This window comes from Homalodisca vitripennis, unplaced genomic scaffold (assembly GCF_021130785.1).
Source record: "Homalodisca vitripennis isolate AUS2020 unplaced genomic scaffold, UT_GWSS_2.1 ScUCBcl_2414;HRSCAF=7154, whole genome shotgun sequence".
In the NCBI taxonomy this organism is placed as follows: Eukaryota; Metazoa; Arthropoda; class Insecta; order Hemiptera; family Cicadellidae; genus Homalodisca; species Homalodisca vitripennis.
Window position 1 is genome coordinate 53,081 of NW_025778562.1, and position 24,055 is coordinate 77,135.

Here is a 24,055-nt window from a genome sequence, read left to right on the forward strand (position 1 = left end):
ACATTCAATTGTAAGAATAAATTTAGTTTGCTTTTAAAAATATTTTCTTAATGGTAATGAAGACTGTACTATACCCAAACACACACAACAAAATGTACATTTCAATTGGGTAAGTAAAACTCAGTATTAGTGTCCGAGGAAACTGCACCTGGAAAGTCATGACTAGGCTAATTTATCAAATCACTATTATGTAATACTATACGAGTATGTATCCAATAAGTACAGAAATTGCTATTATCATTAGATGTATTATTTAGTTGAGCAGAAATAATAATAATACAATTATTATTATAAAAATCCATCAAATTCCTAAAGTAAAAGTTGAGAGATCTATTCTAAAAAAAATGTAGGTAATTTACTTTTCAAACTGCAAATCAAAGCTCTGCCTCATAATAGACTAATTGAATATCTAGAGAAGTTTCTTTTTTAATAAACTAGTGTAGTACACTAATATTGTACATGAGATCTCATTTATTTTAAATACTAAACAATGATGTATGATACTCCTATTTTCTTGGTTCTAACCAATGTTTAGATTAGAATTTATTTTTTAATAAACTAGTGTAGTACACTAATATTGTACATGAGATCTCATTTATTTTAAATACTAAACAATGATGTATGATACTCCTATTTTCTTGGTTCTAACCAATGTTTAGATTAGAATTTATTTTTCAATAAATTAGTCATGTAGAAAAATATACTGTACTTTGGACCCTTGGGTTCATTTCCACTGATAATACAAGTCAACAGCTCACTGATTTCATGACTTACAATTAATAAAATTTTGAAATGTTTACAACTGGTGATTATAAACACGGCATATTTATTTGCCCGCCTTATTCCTCTTAAAAGTTGTGAGCTATATAAAACAAAAAAAATTGTATTGGGATTAACAATTCAGAAAATTGTCATTAATCTATTAAGAGACCAGTATGTTGTCTGATTATGTTATCAATAGTTATAATATATTTCAATATTATTTCATTTATTTTTAAGATACAACATTATTTAATATCTCAAGTAAAAAAATAACACATTAAGAAGTATTATATGCTACCATGCCGTTAAGTATGTAATACTTATTTCAGTATTTTTTAAGGTTTTACATCTTTGTGATATATAGTAGAGTCCACAAAATAAAACAGGACAATCCTTTTACTTAGTAAAATTATATCCAAATTTTAAACTATTATTCTCATGCCAACAAAGATATTGAGACCCATAATTTTAAAATTAGATGATTACATTTTTGTATTTAAGTTAAAAACCTGTGCAAGTCCACAGCACAGTTACTTACATGTTTACTTTGAAATCTTTGAACACCTCGTAATAAAAAATAACAAACACACAGTCACTTAGCATTTTGCATTTTAATGGGGGAGACTTTCATAAGCGGTCTACACTTCTTATTCGATTATCATTGAACAAATTGATATATTATCAAAATTCGATGTTGTGTAATGATCGGATGCAACAGAAGTTATAATACATTAACAACAAGAATAATATCCTAACATTCATTTACATTGTTTTGGAGCAACAAAAGGTTCTTGGCCTAGGTACTAATAATAATTTAAGATTATTGTTTTCACTAAGAGTAGTATATTAGACTACATTAAAACACCTGCATCTGTAAAAATATTTTTTTAGTGTTGTACTTAACCTTTTAATCTTAATTATCTAAAGTTATTAATTATTTTATTGGGCTTTAGTTTTGTTAAAACTTCCAAACTTCAAGAATTGTACAATAAAGACTTTTATTTAACACGAGTTTTTACATGGTGAAGCACAAAAAAAATGCCATGAATTTTATTTTTGTATGTGATTCTTTGCTTTTTGTAAATATGAATTAAAAAAAGAAATACCGGTACTTGTATATCACTCTGCCTTTTTAAGATATTGCGATTGTAGTAAAATATATTTTCTGTCCCTAAAAACACTTATAAATTACCAAAAATATTTTTTAAAGCTACATAAATAAAGATAGCTCAGGTTTGTTTGTTTTTTTCTGAAATCAGTACAGTTTCCTTAATAATACAGTAAATTTTCATAACATTTACACTATAAATGATGAAGATACAATTTTTTTTTAATGAAAGTACAAGCTTGTCCAGAGTTCTTGGAATATGTAAAAACGCTCATTTTGCCCAACTTTTAACTGCCTATAAAATAAAAACGAGTTGAGGTAGGAATAAAATTTGGTATATTTCCTTATCTATATGGAAGGATTAAAAATGTTAAGTTTAATCAATTCTGAGATGGTGGATGACATGGCCTGGATGATTTGATGTGGAATGACTTCATACATTACAATTTTTAATAACGTAAATTTATTATATTACAAATATAATATTAATATTATTACAATAATATTACAAAATAACAAAACCAACTATGGTCTAGACCTATATATCACAAAAACGTTACAATATATAAATCGTTTGCACAGATAGCAGTAAACCATCTTTTTATTTAAATGGAGGAAAGGATTCTACCCATGGGTTACTAGAAGCCAAAATCACATAAATGTAGTCTATATCTAGAAATATCTCAGGCTACAGTATAAGCCGCCACCAACACAATCGGATGATGATTGTCGATTTTAAAAGTAGATACTATTGAATACGACATTTAACCTATAGATATTCATAATTAATCATTACCAGCTTTCTTTATTTAGCTAGTGACGCCAGCTGTTGCCATCCAAAAATACACAAAAGCCTCACCCTACTGCCATTCACTTTAGTAACCGGCAGAAATGGGACAGTTTTATAAAAAAAAGCAAACGGTACAAATTAAAGAGACAACAAATGAATAATTACGGAATTATGAATTTACGGTTCATAGTATTTGTGAGGGATGTACCAGAAACTGTAGTGTATGTTAATGAACATATAACACTATACTCCAAAATACTATTCTATGAGTCAAATTTGGTAAAAGCTAAAATGAACTATCAGTACCTATGGATATCCAACTCAAAAATATTCACGAGAAAGGACAGAGACTCAAACGCAGTAAAAATAGCCAGCATACAGGATTTTGAAAAATTGATAAATCGATAATGAGTAAATTATCAACAAACATGAAAAATTATGAAAAAACAATCAAGTTTGGACAGAGCATTTCTGGAAACTGGATTCTTGTCTTTGGTGATTTTGTGGATTGGCCAAAGGTCGGATTCGAACATGTTCTTGTGTTCGTTTATGATAGCTTCAGTCACTGTAATCTGTGCCATCACTATTGTACTTTTACTCTTATCTTCATCAACTACTATAGTCCTTCTGCAAGCCTTTTCATCACCTCAAGTAAAAGACCCTTATTGCCATGTTGTAGGAAATTAACATTCTTTTATCGTATATTGTTTTGGCTCCTTTATGAAGGATGCAGTTTGAATTTTTTATTTTAATATTTCTTGTTTTTGAAGTATTCTTTTATTTTTATTTTATACATTGTGTTTCTGATTATAATAGGCTACTTAATTTCATTTTTAAGCAAAGGAGAAAAATTAGATTTTTACTTTGGTGTAACAAAATTATAATTTAATAAAAAAAGTTTGTATGCTTAATTTTTATTTTGTCAGAAACTGTGTCTTAAATGTAACTCTAGCTGGAACATACAATTGCAAATGAGTAATTTTTCTTTAAATTTGTTTATAATATGTGCATATGAAATCATAATGGTTCAGTTACTAGTTTTGTACGTGTAGGGTTGTATATCTGATTATGTTATTGTTTTTAACGTAAAAAATCTGTTAAATTATAAATAATGTGCAGTTCAGCTCTTTTAGAGAGCATTGATGTATATAAATTTTATAGTGAGAATGAGGGTTTATTATTGTGGCACACACATATTAAGAGTGTAAACAAAAATGTTTGTTCATTTATTACACATTTAAATTGCTTGCATGTAAAACCTCAGTAATTGTATTGCCTGAGGCTTGGTTGGTAAGCGAGAAAGAAGCAGTTTTTTATATAACATAAATAGTTATAAAACAATACTGTGAGTAGTGGTGTCATTATTTATGTACATGAGTCTAGATAACATCGGTTCTGTGTGAATGTGATATGCATGGTTGTGATGTAGTTTTGGTGTTACGTCATTTAAATAATATTTCTTTTTATATTTTACGTTTATTCGTTGGCATTTATCATTGGCAAGGGATATTGTTCATGATTTGACGTGCTTGTTATCAAAAATTAAATGCAATAATATTATATGTTTGGGTGATTTTAATATTAACATTAAATCAGAAAATAGCCTTAGTGATGAATTTTTGGATTTAATGGCTAGTCTTGGATTTCAGCAACTTGACTTACATACTAGAGTGCAGGGTATTTCTTCCTCATGCACAGACCAAATATGGTTTAGTTCCAAGTTTTATGAAGCTCACAGGGTATCAGTGATTGAAACAAATGTAACTGACCATAGACCTGTGGTGTGTATTGTGAATTTCACTCACCTTGGAACTGCAGATAAAAAGAGCTCATCCTAGATTTTTTATTGATTACAAACAACTTAGTGTATTGTTGATGTTGATGAAGACTGATTGGTCAGATATTTTGGAGATCACTGATGTTGATTTGGCATTTAATTTGTTTTATGATAAATTGTCTACTTTGATTGATAACAATAAACATACTTATAACCTAGAAAAAACTAATGTTAAATCTAAAATGTTAACCCTCCAGGTGCTGACATCGCGTAGCGCGATGTTAGCGTACCTGTTTCCAGTGCTGACCTCGCGGAGCGCGATGTCAGAAACGCGATCTCTTTAAACCACGCTAGTGGCTATATATTACGGAATATCACGAACTATTTTATATAGTATTAAACTAGAAGAAATGCGGAACTCGTTATACTCTATGGAGCACGTCTTTGCTCAAAGACCGGCGCTATACGACAGCTGTTTCTAAAGCGTATGTTTATTTCCAAGTCATACGGTTCGGTCGTCGTTCTGTTTATTGCTGTTCCGTCGTTGTTTGCATCATACCTTTGGTGTTGTAGTTGACTATTACTGTTTTATATTGTGTTTTATTGTAAAAATGAGTGAATTAAGTAGGTCTAGTGCAATAAGGAATGTGAAAGGTGTTACAATGTAGTACACAATGTTTCAAATATCACTGATTTTTTACGTGTTACAATTTATCGTTTTTTGCTCTGAGTGAATTCTGTCAATATGTAAACCCATAAGATGTATATACTTTTGGGTTCATTATTAAATTACCTACAACTTGTATATCTTGGATTTTTATTTTCATAACTTTGGTGAAATGATATCTAAGCTCAAAGTGAAAAAATAAAAACTTTTTTTTTTTTTTTTTTGTCAAGATTTACATTCAGCAATATTTTTACCATGTAAAGGTAAGTCATATAAGTATTATTATCATATTCTGTGATCTTTCCTGAAAATAATGATATATAATATGTAGTATTTACATTAAGGTAACAGTATATAAAAAAAAAACTTTCTAAAACGCTTGCAAACATACTGAAAAATGCCCAGCACTTAAGGCAGTTCTAACCAGCACTTGGAGGGTTAAAACCATGGATGAGTGTTGAATTATCCTTAAAGGCTTTTACTATTACAGATAAATTGTATAAATCTTTTAAAAAATACCCCCGTACAAAGAATACGGAAAATTATTAACATGGGTGAGACAAGTTAAACACAGATATTATACTAATACAGGGTAGGATACGATAAGCGGACCCGGTTTTTTATATCGAAATTGGCAAACGATATTACTTAATCATAACCATCAATATAATCAATCGATACTGATTAATTATTTTGAACCATTAACTTAAATGATCTACACCAACAGCTGTAAACACTTTCAAATAATACTCGTAATATAATATTTCAATTATTTATAAGTAACATTTTATTATTAAAAATGACAAGTCAATTTTAGAAAACTAAACGACATTGCTTTGAAAGATGATAATACATGTTTTTTGTGACTTCAACATGTTGGACTCGTACCGAAAAACCCATTATGTGAAATTTGTAAGAAAGAAACAACTGTAACTGTGAGAGGAGCAAATATGGTCGTCTTCATTTTTCCTAATTTTGGTTATAGGCCTAATAATTTGTTTGATCACTGAAAATATTAAATTCATATTTTAATTTAAAATATAATTTAATTATGATTGTTATTGAGGACAGGATACTTTTATATTGATTGATAGTCTAGGATTTGAGATGCGAATATTAGGTATTGATGATTACATTCTTCAATATAAAAAACCGGGTCCGCTTATCGTACCCTACCCGAATACAGTAATAATTCGTAAAAACTGTGGTGTTTAGTCAATAGTATTATAAAAGGAAATTCATCCAGTAATAGTAAAATAACATTACAGAACAATAATAGTTTAATAACTAATGCTTGTGAAATTGTTAACTGTTAACAATTATTTTGTCAACATTTCTAATAACCTAGTTGACGCATTTCAATGTAAGTTATCTCCGATGATATTAAGCACCTTTGTTCAACATTTTTTAAACCTTTTATTAATGAAAGTTCATTTTTTTATTTCCCATTACACTGGCAGATATAAAAATACAAATTAAGTCTCTCTTGTTGAGCAAAAGTACTGGTGATGAATTGTTATCATCAAGGTTAATATTTAAAATGTCAGAATAATTGTCTCCGGTATGTGTCTTGTTTGTTTCACAAGCAGTCATGTTTATCCTTGAAAATAGATCCTAAAATAGTAAATGTTTATTGTTTTGTTGTAATTATATATTATATTTTAATTTGTAAATTATATTAGTATTTATACATTAATTTTCAAGATTGAAAACTAGCCAATCCATATTGTTCTTTTAAATGTCTATTACGTTTACCGACATTTTCCTTTCAGTCCTTTGGATGGTCATGAATATCAATGATTTCATATCATTCGATAACCATCATCACTTATTATATTGTAGCCATATCTCACATAAGTTCCTCATATTCATGGCCATTTTCAAATTCTCAAAACATTTGCAACTTCCTCCTGTTTAATTGTTTATATTAAAAATTACTGTAACTAATAAGTTGAAATCATATGTTAAGTTAACAAAAAAAAAATTGTAATAGGCCTATTGAATTATTCATTTGGATAAAAACAATAAAACCATTTTGACACAAACCCCACAAAAATAATAAGTTTCATTGCTTTTTATGAGTAGGGTACGATAAGCGGACCCGGTTTTTTATATCGAAGAGTGTAACCATCGATACCTAATATTCGCATCTCAAATCTTAGACTATCAATTGATACAAAAGTATCTAGGCTATAGTCCTCAGCAGTGTGAAACTGGCCATAGATTCCATCCATAAAAAGAACTAATCCGCTGACTTGAATCCTAACCTGGTTCATGAACTACTCCTGACCTAGTTCCTGAACTACAACTAACCTAGTTCCTGAACCAGTACAATCACTTCAGGATTAAATTATATTATTAAAATTAAATTTTATAATTTAAAAAAAGAACAAATACAAAAATATCTATAGATTATACTTAATACATTACTTTGAATACATGGTCTAAGTTACTGTATTATATTACTAACCTCATTATAGACCTCTTCTATTTTTGGACAAATACCAATCTATGGACGGCCATATCTCAAAAAACGTACGAGCCAATTTTGATAAAACTTTCTGTACACATTCACTACATGGTCTACTATACTGAAATACAAGCCTCATTCTTAGGCCACGCCTATTTCCGGAGCTACATCGATTTTTACAGGCAAAGTGCTGACAAAAAACCAATCTATGGACAGCCATATCTCAAAAACGTACGAGCCAATTTTGATAAAACTTTCTGTACACATTCACTACATGGTCTAGTATACTAAAATACAAGCCTCATTCTTAGGCCACGCCTATTTCCGGAGCCACAATAACTTTATAGGCCAAGTGCTGACAAAAAACCAATTTATAGACAGCCATATCTCAAAAATGTACGAGCCAATTTTGATAAAACTTTCTGTACACATTCACTACATGGTCTAGTATACTAAAATACAAGCCTCATTCTTAGGCCACGCCTATTTCCGGAGCCACATCGATTTTACAGGCCAAGCGCTGACAAAAACCAATCTATGGACAGCCATATCTCAAAAACGTACGAGCCAATTTTGATAAAACTTTCTGTACACATTCACTACATGGTCTAGTATACTAAAATACAAGCCTCATTCTTAGGCCACGCCTATTTCCGGAGCTACATCGATTTTACAGGCCAATTGCTGACAAAAACCAATCTATGGACGGCCATATCTCAAAAATGTACGAGCCAATTTTGATAAAACTTTCTGTACACATTCACTACATGGTCTAGTATACTAAAATATAAGCCTCATTCTTAGGCCACGCCTATTTCCGGAGCTACATCGATTTTACAAGCCAAGTGCTGACAAAAACCAATCTATGGACGGCCATATCTCAAAAATGTACGAGCCAATTTTGATAAAACTTTCTGTACACATTCACTACATGGTCTAGTATACTAAAATATAAGCCTCATTCTTAGGCCACGCCTATTTCCGGAGCCACATCGATTTTACGGGCCAAGTGCTGACAAAAACCAATCTATGGACAGCCATATCTTAAAAAACGTACGAGCCAATTTTGATAAAACTTTCTGTACACATTCACTACATGGTCTAGTATACTAAAATACAAGCCTCATTCTTAGGCCACGCCTATTTCCGGAGCCACATCGATTTTACGGGCCAAGTGCTGACAAAAACCAATCTATGGACAGCCATATCTCAAAAACGTACGAGCCAATTTTGATAAAACTTTCTGTACACATTCACTACATGGTCTAGTATACTAAAATATAAGCCTCATTCTTAGGCCACGCCTATTTCCGGAGCCACATCGATTTTACGGGCCAAGTGCTGACAAAAACCAATCTATGGACAGCCATATCTTAAAAACGTACGAGCCAATTTTGATAAAACTTTCTGTACACATTCACTACATGGTCTAGTATACTAAAATACAAGCCTCATTCTTAGGCCACGCCTATTTCCGGAGCCACATCGATTTTACAGGCCAAGTGCTGACAAAAACCAATCTATGGACGGCCATATCTCAAAAATGTACGAGCCAATTTTGATAAAACTTTCTGTACACATTCACTACATGGTCTAGTATACTAAAATACAAGCCTCATTCTTAGGCCACGCCTATTTCCGGAGCCACATCGATTTTACAGGCCAATTGCTGACAAAAACCAATCTATGGACGGCCATATCTCAAAAATGTACGAGCCAATTTTGATAAAACTTTCTGTACACATTCACTACATGGTCTAGTATACTAAAATATAAGCCTCATTCTTAGGCCACGCCTATTTCCGGAGCCACATCGATTTTACAGGCCAAGTGCTGACAAAAACCAATCTATGGACGGCCATATCTCAAAAACGTACGAGCCAATTTTGATAAAACTTTCTGTACACATTCACTACATGGTCTAGTATACTAAAATACAAGCCTCATTCTTAGGCCACGCCTATTTCCGGAGCCACATCGATTTTACAGGCCAAGTGCTGACAAAAACCAATCTATGGACGGCCATATCTCAAAAATGTACGAGCCAATTTTGATAAAACTTTCTGTACACATTCAATACATGGTCTAGTATACTAAAATACAAGCCTCATTCTTAGGCCACGCCTATTTCCGGAGCCACATCGATTTTACAGGCCAATTGCTGACAAAAACCAATCTATGGACGGCCATATCTCAAAATGTAAGAGCCAATTTTGATAAAACTTTCTGTACACATTCACTACATGGTCTAGTATACTAAAATATAAGCCTCATTCTTAGGCCACGCCTATTTCCGGAGCCACATCGATTTTACGGGCCAAGTGCTGACAAAAACCAATCTATGGACAGCCATATCTCAAAAACGTACGAGCCAATTTTGATAAAACTTTCTGTACACATTCACTACATGGTCTAGTATACTAAAACACAAGCCTCATTCTTAGGCCACGCCTATTTCCGGAGCCACATCGATTTTACGGGCCAAGTGCTGACAAAAACCAATCTATGGACAGCCATATCTTAAAAACGTACGAGCCAATTTTGATAAAACTTTCTGTACACATTCACTACATGGTCTAGTATACTAAAATACAAGCCTCATTCTTAGGCCACGCCTATTTCCGGAGCTACATCGATTTTACAGGCCAAGTGCTGACAAAAACCAATCTATGGACAGCCATATCTCAAAAACGTACGAGCCAATTTTGATAAAACTTTCTGTACACATTCACTACATGGTCTAGTATACTAAAATACAAGCCTCAACCTTAGGCCACGCCTATTTCCGGAGCTACATCGATTTTACAGGCCAATTGCTGACAAAAACCAATCTATGGACGGCCATATCTCAAAAATGTACGAGCCAATTTTGATAAAACTTTCTGTACACATTCACTACATGGTCTAGTATACTAAAATATAAGCCTCATTCTTAGGCCACGCCTATTTCCGGAGCTACATCGATTTTACAGGCCAAGTGCTGACAAAAACCAATCTATGGACGGCCATATCTCAAAAATGTACGAGCCAATTTTGATAAAACTTTCTGTACACATTCACTACATGGTCTAGTATACTAAAATATAAGCCTCATTCTTAGGCCACGCCTATTTCCGGAGCCACATCGATTTTACGGGCCAAGTGCTGACAAAAACCAATCTATGGACAGCCATATCTCAAAAACGTACGAGCCAATTTTGATAAAACTTTCTGTACACATTCACTACATGGTCTAGTATACTAAAATACAAGCCTCATTCTTAGGCCACGCCTATTTCCGGAGCTACATCGATTTTACAGGCCAATTGCTGACAAAAACCAATCTATGGACGGCCATATCTCAAAAATGTACGAGCCAATTTTGATAAAACTTTCTGTACACATTCACTACATGGTCTAGTATACTAAAATATAAGCCTCATTCTTAGGCCACGCCTATTTCCGGAGCTACATCGATTTTACCTACCAGTACCAGTAGCATCTAAATGCATTACAAATTCTTTTTTTGCTTTTTCCTTAGTCTCATTGCCCTCATAGCTAAATTTAGTAATTGTTTACTGTAAATTATGACATGTAAAGGATTACCAACAAACTGAACATACTGATCTTGATCCCCAGCTTGCAACATTGCCATTTTCATTAGATCAATCAGTGGATCATTGTCTAGATCGTTGGCGGCTAGAGCCTCTGACCTTGCTTTCCTAAATACAGAGCAAGACTTGGCATCCTGTATGTTGTTTAATAACAATCCATCTACATCTGCACTCTGTATACAATCCAAACGAACAGATTTTGGGTTTTTCATTAAGAGAGTATTTTTTATTTTGTCTCTATCAATTCCACTAAGCTCTCTAGTCTTCTTCTGATTGTGGATACAAGAAGCTACAGATTTATAAACCTTAAATTGAACATCATCTGAATTTACAACTTTCAAACACATTAACTTGAATGTTGTGTCATTATTGTGACCACAATAAGCATATATAGATAAAATGGTATTGTTTTCTCTTTTACAATAGTTAACATTACGCATTTGTACTACACAGCCCTTACTAATGTGGAAGAACTTTTTTGATATAACGCTAGGATACACTGTTGATATTAATCTTCCTTTATCATCCTTCATGGCTGACCAAGTCTGAGAATCTATCAAGAAACTTCCAATTAGCTTATTACAGTTTTTAAAGATTCGTCTTGTTTTTGGAAGTGATTTGTTTAGTTTTAAATCTTCCTCTTTTTCAATCTTAAAATTAACTGTTACCGGTAATCTATCTTCTAGATCTGATTTCATGTCGAGTAATCTAGGTTTGTTGTTTTCAATTTCTAAACAGACTTTGTTTAACTCTTTGTTTGGATTAATCTTAACGTTGTTTGTCTTATTTTCATATTTAAAAGGACAAGGTGTGCTTTTAGGACTCGCTTCACAATGATTTACACTATTTTGAATTGAAGTATCTGGCAATGTGGTACTAAAATGTAGTACATTGTTGCCTTCCAAGGTAAAATTATTGCAATCATAAGAACTACCTGATTTTTCAATCTCATAATACGAATTACATGATCCTGTAAACTTGTTTCCTTGCTCATCTGTATTTGGCTCTACATTAGACGAAATGTTATTTTCCTGTCTGATTATGTTACACTTTATTTCATCTATATGTTTTCTAATGAATCTTATCAAATTATTTCTATGTTTTTTTGTGTTGACAATTTGCAGAGAATTAAAAATCTCTCCAACACATTTTTTCACTTCCTCAGTATTGCCATTACATGAGCAAATATCTTCTACGCCAACATTATTCAAGATAAGTTTTCCAGTTATTAAACTTATTTTCTCATTAACTGGTGTTTGTCTCACACGAGCAACTGATTTACGTAAATTATTAATTTCCTCCCACATTTTGTATATGTATATATATATATAAAACCTTGTTACCAATGTAATGATAGGCTTGTAAATATACTAAAAATGTAATTGTACTTGAGTTGGATTTGTGACAGATACAGGTCTATTGTTATACTTTACATCTCAAACCTAAAACAATCATAAAAGATGTACACTAAAATTAAAACGCATTAATAATTTTGTTAAATATTCTCCATGTCCAATATAAAGAGCTTAATGGAAATTGAAATTCTTTTTTTAGCCTACTAGAAAGTTTGGTAATTATTTACTTTAGCCACTTCAAACTTTTAGCCAAAATTTCTAAAATGGACTTTGGCTGTCCATAGATTGGTTTTTGTCAGCACTTGGCCCGTAAAATCGATGTGGCTCCGGAAATAGGCGTGGCCTAAGAATGAGGCTTATATTTTAGTATACTAGACCATGTAGTGAATGTGTACAGAAAGTTTTATCAAAATTGGCTCGTACATTTTTGAGATATGGCCGTCCATAGATTGGTTTTTGTCAGCACTTGGCCTATAAAGTTATTGTGGCTCCGGAAATAGGCGTGGCCTAAGAATGAGGCTTGTATTTTAGTATACTAGACCATGTAGTGAATGTGTACAGAAAGTTTTATCAAAATTGGCTCGTACGTTTTTGAGATATGGCTGTCCATAGATTGGTTTTTGTCAGCACTTGGCCCGTAAAATCGATGTGGCTCCGGAAATAGGCGTGGCCTAAGAATGAGGCTTATATTTTAGTATACTAGACCATGTAGTGAATGTGTACAGAAAGTTTTATCAAAATTGGCTCGTACATTTTTGAGATATGGCCGTCCATAGATTGGTTTTTGTCAGCACTTGGCCTGTAAAATCGATGTAGCTCCGGAAATAGGCGTGGCCTAAGAATGAGGCTTGTATTTTAGTATACTAGACCATGTAGTGAATGTGTACAGAAAGTTTTATCAAAATTGGCTCGTACGTTTTTGAGATATGGCCGTCCATAGATTGGTTTTTTGTCAGCACTTGGCCTGTAAAATCGATGTAGCTCCGGAAATAGGCGTGGCCTAAGAATGAGGCTTGTTTTTTAGTATACTAGACCATGTAGTGAATGTGTACAGAAAGTTTTATCAAAATTGGCTCGTACATTTTTGAGATATGGCCGTCCATAGATTGGTTTTTGTCAGCACTTGGCCTGTAAAATCGATGTGGCTCCGGAAATAGGCGTGGCCTAAGAATGAGGCTTATATTTTAGTATACTAGACCATGTAGTGAATGTGTACAGAATGTTTTATCAAAATTGGCTCGTACATTTTTGAGATATGGCCGTCCATAGATTGGTTTTTGTCAGCACTTGGCCTATAAAGTTATTGTGGCTCCGGAAATAGGCGTGGCCTAAGAATGAGGCTTGTATTTTAGTATACTAGACCATGTAGTGAATGTGTACAGAAAGTTTTATCAAAATTGGCTCGTACGTTTTTGAGATATGGCTGTCCATAGATTGGTTTTTGTCAGCACTTGGCCCGTAAAATCGATGTGGCTCCGGAAATAGGCGTGGCCTAAGAATGAGGCTTATATTTTAGTATACTAGACCATGTAGTGAATGTGTACAGAAAGTTTTATCAAAATTGGCTCGTACATTTTTGAGATATGGCCGTCCATAGATTGGTTTTTGTCAGCACTTGGCCTATAAAGTTATTGTGGCTCCGGAAATAGGCGTGGCCTAAGAATGAGGCTTGTATTTTAGTATACTAGACCATGTAGTGAATGTGTACAGAAAGTTTTATCAAAATTGGCTCGTACGTTTTTGAGATATGGCTGTCCATAGATTGGTTTTTGTCAGCACTTGGCCCGTAAAATCGATGTGGCTCCGGAAATAGGCGTGGCCTAAGAATGAGGCTTATATTTTAGTATACTAGACCATGTAGTGAATGTGTACAGAAAGTTTTATCAAAATTGGCTCGTACATTTTTGAGATATGGCCGTCCATAGATTGGTTTTTGTCAGCACTTGGCCTATAAAGTTATTGTGGCTCCGGAAATAGGCGTGGCCTAAGAATGAGGCTTGTATTTTAGTATACTAGACCATGTAGTGAATGTGTACAGAAAGTTTTATCAAAATTGGCTCGTACATTTTTGAGATATGGCCGTCCATAGATTGGTTTTTGTCAGCACTTGGCCTATAAAGTTATTGTGGCTCCGGAAATAGGCGTGGCCTAAGAATGAGGCTTATATTTTAGTATACTAGACCATGTAGTAAATGTGTACAGAAAGTTTTATCAAAATTGGCTGGTACATTTTTGAGATATGGCCGTCCATAGATTGGTTTTTGTCAGCACTTGGCCTATAAAGTTATTGTGGCTCCGGAAATAGGCGTGGCCTAAGAATGAGGCTTATATTTTAGTATACTAGACCATGTAGTGAATGTGTACAGAAAGTTTTATCAAAATTGGCTCGTACATTTTTGAGATATGGCCGTCCATAGATTGGTTTTTGTCAGCACTTGGCCTATAAAGTTATTGTGGCTCCGGAAATAGGCGTGGCCTAAGAATGAGGCTTATATTTTAGTATACTAGACCATGTAGTGAATGTGTACAGAAAGTTTTATCAAAATTGGCTCGTACATTTTTGAGATATGGCCGTCCATAGATTGGTTTTTGTCAGCACTTGGCCTATAAAGTTATTGTGGCTCCGGAAATAGGCGTGGCCTAAGAATGAGGCTTGTATTTTAGTATACTAGACCATGTAGTGAATGTGTACAGAAAGTTTTATCAAAATTGGCTCGTACGTTTTTGAGATATGGCCGTCCATAGATTGGTTTTTGTCAGCACTTGGCCTGTAAAATCGATGTAGCTCCGGAAATAGGCGTGGCCTAAGAATGAGGCTTGTTTTTTAGTATACTAGACCATGTAGTGAATGTGTACAGAAAGTTTTATCAAAATTGGCTCGTACATTTTTGAGATATGGCCGTCCATAGATTGGTTTTTGTCAGCACTTGGCCTGTAAAATCGATGTGGCTCCGGAAATAGGCGTGGCCTAAGAATGAGGCTTATATTTTAGTATACTAGACCATGTAGTGAATGTGTACAGAATGTTTTATCAAAATTGGCTCGTACATTTTTGAGATATGGCCGTCCATAGATTGGTTTTTGTCAGCACTTGGCCTATAAAGTTATTGTGGCTCCGGAAATAGGCGTGGCCTAAGAATGAGGCTTGTATTTTAGTATACTAGACCATGTAGTGAATGTGTACAGAAAGTTTTATCAAAATTGGCTCGTACGTTTTTGAGATATGGCTGTCCATAGATTGGTTTTTGTCAGCACTTGGCCCGTAAAATCGATGTGGCTCCGGAAATAGGCGTGGCCTAAGAATGAGGCTTATATTTTAGTATACTAGACCATGTAGTGAATGTGTACAGAAAGTTTTATCAAAATTAGCTCGTACATTTTAGAGATATGGCCGTCCATAGATTGGTTTTTGTCAGCACTTGGCCTGTAAAATCGATGTAGCTCCGGAAATAGGCGTGGCCTAAGAATGAGGCTTGTTTTTTAGTATAGTAGACCATGTAGTGAGTGTGTGTAGAAAGTTTTATCAAAATTGGTTCGTACGTTTTTAAGGTATGGGCCCTTTTATAGGGTTTCTCAAAACTTACCTTTTAATTGAGTATAGTCTTGAAAATTGCGGCTATAAAAGGGGATTATTATCATAAAAGTACTGTTTGTTCATTTAAAATCTTTATTTGTAGTACTTATCTTCACGTTATTAATTAAATATATATATTTTGTATGGTTTGAGTTGATGAACTAGGTTAGGATTCATTTAGGAACTAGTTCCCGGTACTCGTTCTTTTTATGGATGGAATCTATGGCCAGTTTCACGTCGGTATAGTCCTCAATAACAATCATATGTTTTAAATTAAAATATGAATTTAATATTTACAGTGATCAAACAAATTATTATAACTAAAATTATGAAAACTGAAGACGAGATATTTGCTCCTCTCACAGTTAAAGTTGTTTCTTTCCCACAAATTTCACATAACTGGTTTTTTGGTACGAGTCCAACATGTTGAAGCCACAAAAAACACATCTTATCATCTGTCAAAGAAATGTCGTGTAGTTTTGTAAAATTGACTGCCATTTTTAATAATCAGGTGAAGTTACTTATGTAAAATTGAAATATTACGTTTATTATTTGAAAGTGTTTACAGCTGTTGATATAGATTATTTAAGTTAATTGTACAAAATAATTAATTAATATTGATTGATTATATTGATGGTTATGATTAAGTAGGCCTAATATCTTTTGCCAATTTCGATATAAAAAACCGGGTCCGCTTATAGTACCCATACCCCTTTTTATAGTCTAACCTTAAAATGCTTTTGAAAATCCATATTTGTAAAATTATTATTTTGAACTAATGTGTATCTATATAGTCTAGTCATTAAAACAATAACATAGTAGCTTATGAATAAAACACTAACAACGACACATTATAGGCCTAGTGTGGCAAGAAATATTCTACCAACCTTTAGTAAGAGACGTCATCTTTAAAGTGAGGTAGAATATTTTCCAATTCTTTTTTGTATAAAACTTGCCACTAATTCACTATGAAACTCTAAAAAAACTTCTAACTAGAAAACCTACTAAAAACTGTTAAATTGAGAAGATATAATTTTACACAGAATAAAGGGTCGAACTCAGAATAAATACATTGATATAAGTCCAGTTTACCTCCCACTATTTTCGAGATAAGGGTTCAAAGGGAAAGGTTCAACAGTAAACAAAAATAACACGACTCAAGTTCTAATTTCTAAATGGGTTAAAAGGTCAGTACTATGGAATATGAACCCTTCAGCTTTCAGTGTCAAAGTTGAGAATGACATTCGTGAATCAACAAAGTTAAACTAGTGCTGGTTGGTGGAAACAAAACAAATTTGTGCAACGTAATCAGTCAGCTGTTAACTGGGAATCGTGTATCTTTTGGTTGTGACTGTTTGCGGTTGCACGACTGCTGATTACTCATGATGCCATGGAACCTTTTTTTCTGAGACGAGAATTACCAATATGATGACGTATACCACTGCGCGGGTGTTCAAAATCTTGTCAAGATATAGTTTAAAGGCCTGAATCTTCTTGAGCGTTTTTGGCTTCTCACAAGACAAAGTATAATTGGTCGTTTTAACCTCGTAAATTATACTTAGTAAACGTTCAGGCTGTAACACATTAAGCGGTTACCACCACAATCGAATCAGTATACCAAATTTTGAATAGAAATACCTAAACTATCGAAACAAAAACATTCTAACTGTAGCTATTTACAATTAATTATTGCTTTTTTAATGCATTGAATAACAATATTGTTCCAAATAAATTCAAACAAATTAAAATAATTTGTATGGTATTTTAGTAATGGCCACATGTATAATGGCTATATCCAAGTGTTATTTGTGTTACAAGTTGCCAGTCCCGTTTATCCATCAAAATAGTAAAAAATAACTAAATGTTACTATGTTTTGTTTGTTACATATTATAGGTGCACATAGTCTAGATAGTATTTTATTTATTATTAGGTTATTAATTTATATAAATATATACAAGGTGTTTGAAAAGTCTGGGTACGCCGCCTACCGCATCAGAATACGACGATCCAGTCAGAAATGGCAGCGCATAACGTACTTCACAATGTGTACATAAAACAACCCGCCATTTCTGATTGGATAAACCTTTTGAGATGCGGTTTGCGGCATTCAACTCTACTAAGTGAGCTCTTTCACATGAGGTATCACTCGACCCATGCTTTAATTTAAGATTTCCATATTTTCCTCTGTGGGCCGTCCCCCATGGTTGGTATGTCATGGTAATAGCAAGGAAAAATAGTTTACATAGCCATATGACACTGTGCAAAGTTTATAGAGGTTATCTGCTATGGTTTGTAAAATATTAAGCCGTACCCAGACTTTTCAAACACCTTGTATAATATACTAAATTCAAGCAACTAGTACGTTTGCTTTTATACTCTATAATTATTTTCGACGTCAAATAGACTCAACAGAGTACTCCACAGTAATAAGCTACATTTCCCAGAATATACAGATATTAAATCCATCAAATTATTATTGTTTTACAATAAGTACATATCCATGGTCAGATTAAGTTGCGTCTGCGGCTGACCGTTCTGACTTTCACATTTGGATAGAGTAGTGGGGGGGGGGGAGAATCGCCTAGTCTTGGGACCCAAGCCAGACATTATGGACGCTTACTTAATAAAAAAGTTCAAAAGGTGCAAGAACCATCCCGGGGTTCCCTAATCCCAAACACTAGAGATAGGACATAACGAAGTTAGTTGTTCTTACGTTTCAGTAACCTGTTACCGTGATAATATGTTATCAGCCGACCCACGCTCGGCATTACCATCATGCTGTTACTAAACAAACGTTTTTAAGTCGCAAATAAACTGAGTCAGACTAAATCTAAATGTGTGGGACTATTTTGACATAGCATACAAAAATTTAACTAAGTCAGTGCAGTGAAATTTTAGACTGGTAGAGTACTTTGAAATATATTTACCATAAACTGGATATTTAACATTTTGACTGCACAATACAATTATGGTTTAGCATACAAAGACTAACTCACTTCAATGTAATGTTTAGATAAATATACTATTTATAATTAATAACAACTGAGAACGAACAATTGAATGAGGAATAAGTTAGGTTTGTTTTTATTTTTCCAGAAACAAGTCTACGTTTATATTTTAATAAATATGTTTTATTTAATATTATTTCAATCTGATATTTTATTATCTGCTCCTCCTGCACCACACTTGAACCCACTACGTTATTGGTTCCTCAGTAACGTAATACCAGAAAAGCTGTAATCAGAACTGGTCCGTTCCTAGCCTCATTGCTTACACGGCAATAGCCTCGGCTGTTACTCAGTAACCAGATTACTGAGTAACCTAATACCAGAATGACGTTATGAAAACGCCAAATCAGCCCACCTATTATTGAAATAACAGGGTATTACTGGTAACACGTTATCCTGGTGATAGGTTGCTACTGAATAACGATGTAACTGACACTAATACGTTATATACAGCCCACTATAACTATCACACTCTTCATCACGGGAGGAACTCCCGACTCCACCTCCTCTCAATCAAGTCAGGAATGCAAAAGAGATTATAAATCCCTTCGAACGCAGGTCACAAATGGCGAGATCGCCGGTCAAAAACAACAACCTGACGGCGAGTCTTGGCGAAACACCATCCTCCTCGATGACTGCACAATCCGTGGTTTCAGCAGCACCCCCCCCCAGGAGCGGACATCAACAAACCCAATGACTTATAAGGCTGTTATTGCTCTGGCTAGGAAGGAGGAGGAGGAGAGACATCTCCGCGAATGACTGAGGACACATGTGGCGAAGAAGACTACGACTCTTCGACAGAAAAACATCAGCCAGGAGGTGAAGGAGGTTATCTTTAAACCACTTGAATCCAGCCTTCAACACGTCCTCCAGCTTAAGAAGTTGTGGAAGTTCTGTGAGGTGGTCTCCTACTCGACGCAGACTTCGCCGTCGGTGCTGAAACATCACCTACCCCCCGCATCTAAGCGCCCAGCTTCGAGTCCTGCCGAGTCTGAGGTAGACAAAAAGAAGAAGGTAGAAGAACCAGCGGAGACGGACACCGAGATCTGGTCCGTCTAGAGGAAGTCCAGGAAGAAACCTCCTCTCCAGTAACCTGAAGACCAAGTTGGTAGAAGGGAGAAGGAGGAACCTCCGAATAAGTCCCGCAGGAAGCGTCCGGACGACCTTTTAATCAGGCCGACGGAGAGTAAATCCTACGCCGATGTGCTAAGGGAAATCCGTCAGAAGGCGAAGCCTTATGAGAGGGGCGTCGTAATCAGGGGCCTGAGGAAGACCCGTGCCGGCGATGTTCTTGTCAAGCTCAGAGAAGCCACCGGGAGTAAGTCAGGTTTTAACATAGACCGCCAATCCACCTTGGGTGCTAAGGCGATAGCCCGCGTTCACGAACCCGTGTCGCCATTGCAAGTGAGGAACCTGGACAAACACACGACCAAGGCGGTGGTAGAAAATGTCAAATCTGTCCTTGGTGACGCTATTGAAGTAAATATCTTCGTAAAGACCAATTCTCGTGGACAGGAGATGATAATTCTAACCCTGGCTGCCAGAGATGCGGAAAACTTCCAGCCGAGAGCCATATCAAGATTACGTGGGACTGGTGTTGTGTACGCGAAAAGCTCACGGCATCAAGGTATTTTAAATGCCTGGATTCTGGACATGTAGCTAATCGCTCCAGCGGTCCCTACAGGAACAGTATCTGCAAAATTGCGGTGACCAGGACCAAAGGGCCAGTACATGCGCCGCCGATGAGTATTGTGTCCTGTGTTTGGAAGCCGGCTTGACGGGCTAACAGGTGAGACATTCTGCTGAGTGTAGTCGCTGCGGGGCGCATTAACAAGCGCTCCAGAAGCTCAAGTCTCCAAGAAGAAATGATGAGAGGTTTTCAATTGAACATGCAGAGGCGCAAAACAGCAAACGATCTGCTGTACCGGTTTGCCTCTGAGCGAGGCTCTTACATCTTGCTTCTCAGTGAGCAATATTAGCCCTGCAGTGGTTATCCTTATGGTACTAGGGCAATATGTGTTCTTGACCTCATAAAGATACCTTTCTTGGTAACCGGCTCGGGTAACGGTTTTGTTTTCACCTTTTTTTTGCTACCTTACACCAAATCAACCCATCGCCGACTTTCGTCGGATGAACGATTCCCTTGAGGATGAGAAGGTCATTTTTGGCGACGATTTAATGCCAGAGCGACAAATAGGGGTTTCTCTTAGACTAACTCACGAGGCCGCTACGTTCTGGAAATAGCTGCCAGGTTGGGACTCCACATCCACAACAAGCGCGGCTTTTCCACCTTCCATCGTCTAGGGTATGGAGAGACGATCCCGGACATCTCCTTCTCATCTGAAGGAATCGCCTGGGCAGGCTCATACTAAACGTTGGAGGGCCCGCTTCTTTTAAACGCCGGTTGCTGATGTCATCATCAAGGTAATTTGAAATATGGCAATTTGATTTTAAGGAAATTCCGTAAATTGTTACATAAAATACAAAAACAATATAATCACTTTAAAAAGTATTTGAATAAATGTTGCTGAGTATAATAATATTTTGTAATAAAGTATTTAGAACATATTGATATGTTAATCAAGTAAAAAAGCCGTGGTATCAAGAGTCAACGATATCTCGATACTACTACATATCGAGATGTTCATGTATTTAGTATTGAAAGCATAGAACAGATAACATTCAACAGGATCTATCAATTTATTAATGATTTGTATTTGATGTAATGCATTTCTTATGGAAATTTTCACAATGTTAGTGGCCAGTGGGGCGGAGTCCTTAGTCGGAGAGAAAAAACATAAAAACGTTACCAAGAATAAATGAATGACACACTGCCAAGTCAACGAATTTTAAGCTAGTTGACGGCTTTCCCATCGTTAGTTTTCTTGCTGTTAATGACAACCTCCTCTAATGCCTTGGTACTAAAAAAAACTTGTCTCTAATCATAAGATCTACCTTGAACTGTAACTGTTTGAGTCTTGCAGTTTTTATTGTTTCTAATCAGTCAGCTGGAACAAATATTTAGCAGTTTTTATTGCCAGCTCTTTCAATTATATGAAATCAGTTTTATTAGAAAAAAAGGGATTGTCAGAAATCTTGTATTTTAAATCAATAGTTTCAAATTTTGTTTCTGGATTCTACGCAAGCATGGCTAATGATATCTTTATGTTACGGTTATGACCGCCACAGCTGTCTGAAAACAAACACCTTGTTAGTCTTTCGCATGTTCTTTGAGGCGCATTGTGAGGCAGCCAGAAACGTCTTCTGCCCCTCTTCCTCCATCGGTTTCATCATAGATAATATATGTGACTTGTCGAGTCATTAAAGTAGTGGACTGCAAAATTGTACACTTAGACAATTATTTTCTAATAGGCTATTGATGTACTTAGGAATTAAGTACTTTTTGAAGATTGTGTATACATAAATATCGTCGACGCACTTCTTTTAATTTCAGATACAAATGTAAATCTATTTGCTTCCACAAAACATCCATAAAACGGTAATCCCCCAATTTTTGTTTTTATTTTTTTTTTCAAAAGCTTTATTTCTGGTTCAATTACTACAAGTAAATAATTATACACAGAAGTTTGAATCATAGAGAACAGAAGAACATAGAAATATTAACATTAGTGGGTTTGCTCCAATGGAGACACCCTATAACATAATACAGTTAACAGAAAATAAACAATAAAATTAGTACTTGACAAACAATGTAAGTTTCAAATTATAATAAAATGTCTTGAACAAGACGTGCTTTCAGTCTTCTGTTGACAGTTCTTTGGCCAATGTTAAAATGGACAGCACCTGTTGATTGGTCCAGAGTTTCTAGAAATGTAGCACTTAGTTTTCGGATGTAGTCACAGATGGTCGGAATTTCTAATTCATTATGAATCTGTCGGTTTCTAACAAACCATGGAGAATTTGTTGCTATTCTCAAAAACTTGTTTTGGAATACTTGAAGTTTGTTCATTTTTGATTTATGGAGGCAAGGACCCCAAACTGGACAAGCATAAGTTAAGAGGGGTCTGAATATTCCTTGGTAGATTAAAAGAGCGCATTTAAGTTTAAGAGATGATCTTCTATTGATAATTGGGTACATTTGTGCCAATCTTGTGTTTGCTTGATTTAATTTTGAATTTATGTGCTGTTTATAAGTAAGTTTAGAGTCTAATAAGACACCCAAATATTTAACAGTTCTGTCATTTTCATTCCATGGTATGATGTTATCTTGAATTTCTATATTCCTTAAGGGATTGAATTTTCTTAGCGAAAATATTTTCGCTTCACATTTTAGAGGGTTAAGTGCGATTTTCCAATTAACGAACCAATCCAACAGTAGGTCTGTATCAGTCTGAAGCATGTCAACTGCTGTGTCAATGTCTTGATGTTGGGAAATCAAGGCAGTGTCATCAGCGAAAAGAGCAAGCGTAGAATGAGCTGGAATGGGTAGGTCATGCATGAACATATTAAACAGGATAGGTCCTAAAATTGAGCCTTGTGGCACACCAGCCCGGATCTGTCGAACAGTGGAATGAGTAGAATTTATTTTTACTGAAAAAGTCCGGTTTTCTAAAAATGATTCGATGATGTTTTGCAAGTAATTTGGAAGTCCAGTTTGAAATAGCTTATACAGAAGGCCTTTGTGCCATACTTTGTCAAAGGCCTGAGCAACATCCAGAAACAAAGCAGCAGAGTGTCTTTTATTTTCAAACCCTTGCACTATTGTTTGTGTTTAACCTCGCAAGTTGCTGCGTAGTAGAATGTTTTGCCCTAAAACCGAATTGGTGGGGAGGAATACATTGAGCATCTTCAATGAATCTGCATAGTCTCTTCTGTATTAGCTTTTCAAATACTTTTGCCAGAGTGGGTAGTAGGCTGATGGGTCTGTAACTAGAGGGATTTCTAACAGGCTTACCGGGCTTGTGGATAACAATAACTTCAGCATGTTTC

The 24,055-nt window shown here is 34.9% G+C and overlaps 1 protein-coding gene across 1 annotated transcript in view; it reads right to left on the reverse strand.

The window, feature by feature from the left end:
• LOC124372051 (3-ketoacyl-CoA thiolase, mitochondrial-like) overlaps nt 1–17,139 on the reverse strand; it is a 67,991-nt gene extending 50,852 nt beyond the window's left edge. Inside the window, exon 1 of the mRNA XM_046830410.1 lies at nt 16,984–17,139. Within this exon, the coding sequence (XP_046686366.1) occupies nt 16,984–17,002 (19 nt within the window). The 5' untranslated portion in view covers nt 17,003–17,139. The remainder of the gene's footprint in view (nt 1–16,983) is intronic.
• Nucleotides 17,140–24,055: the final 6,916 nt, after the last annotated feature.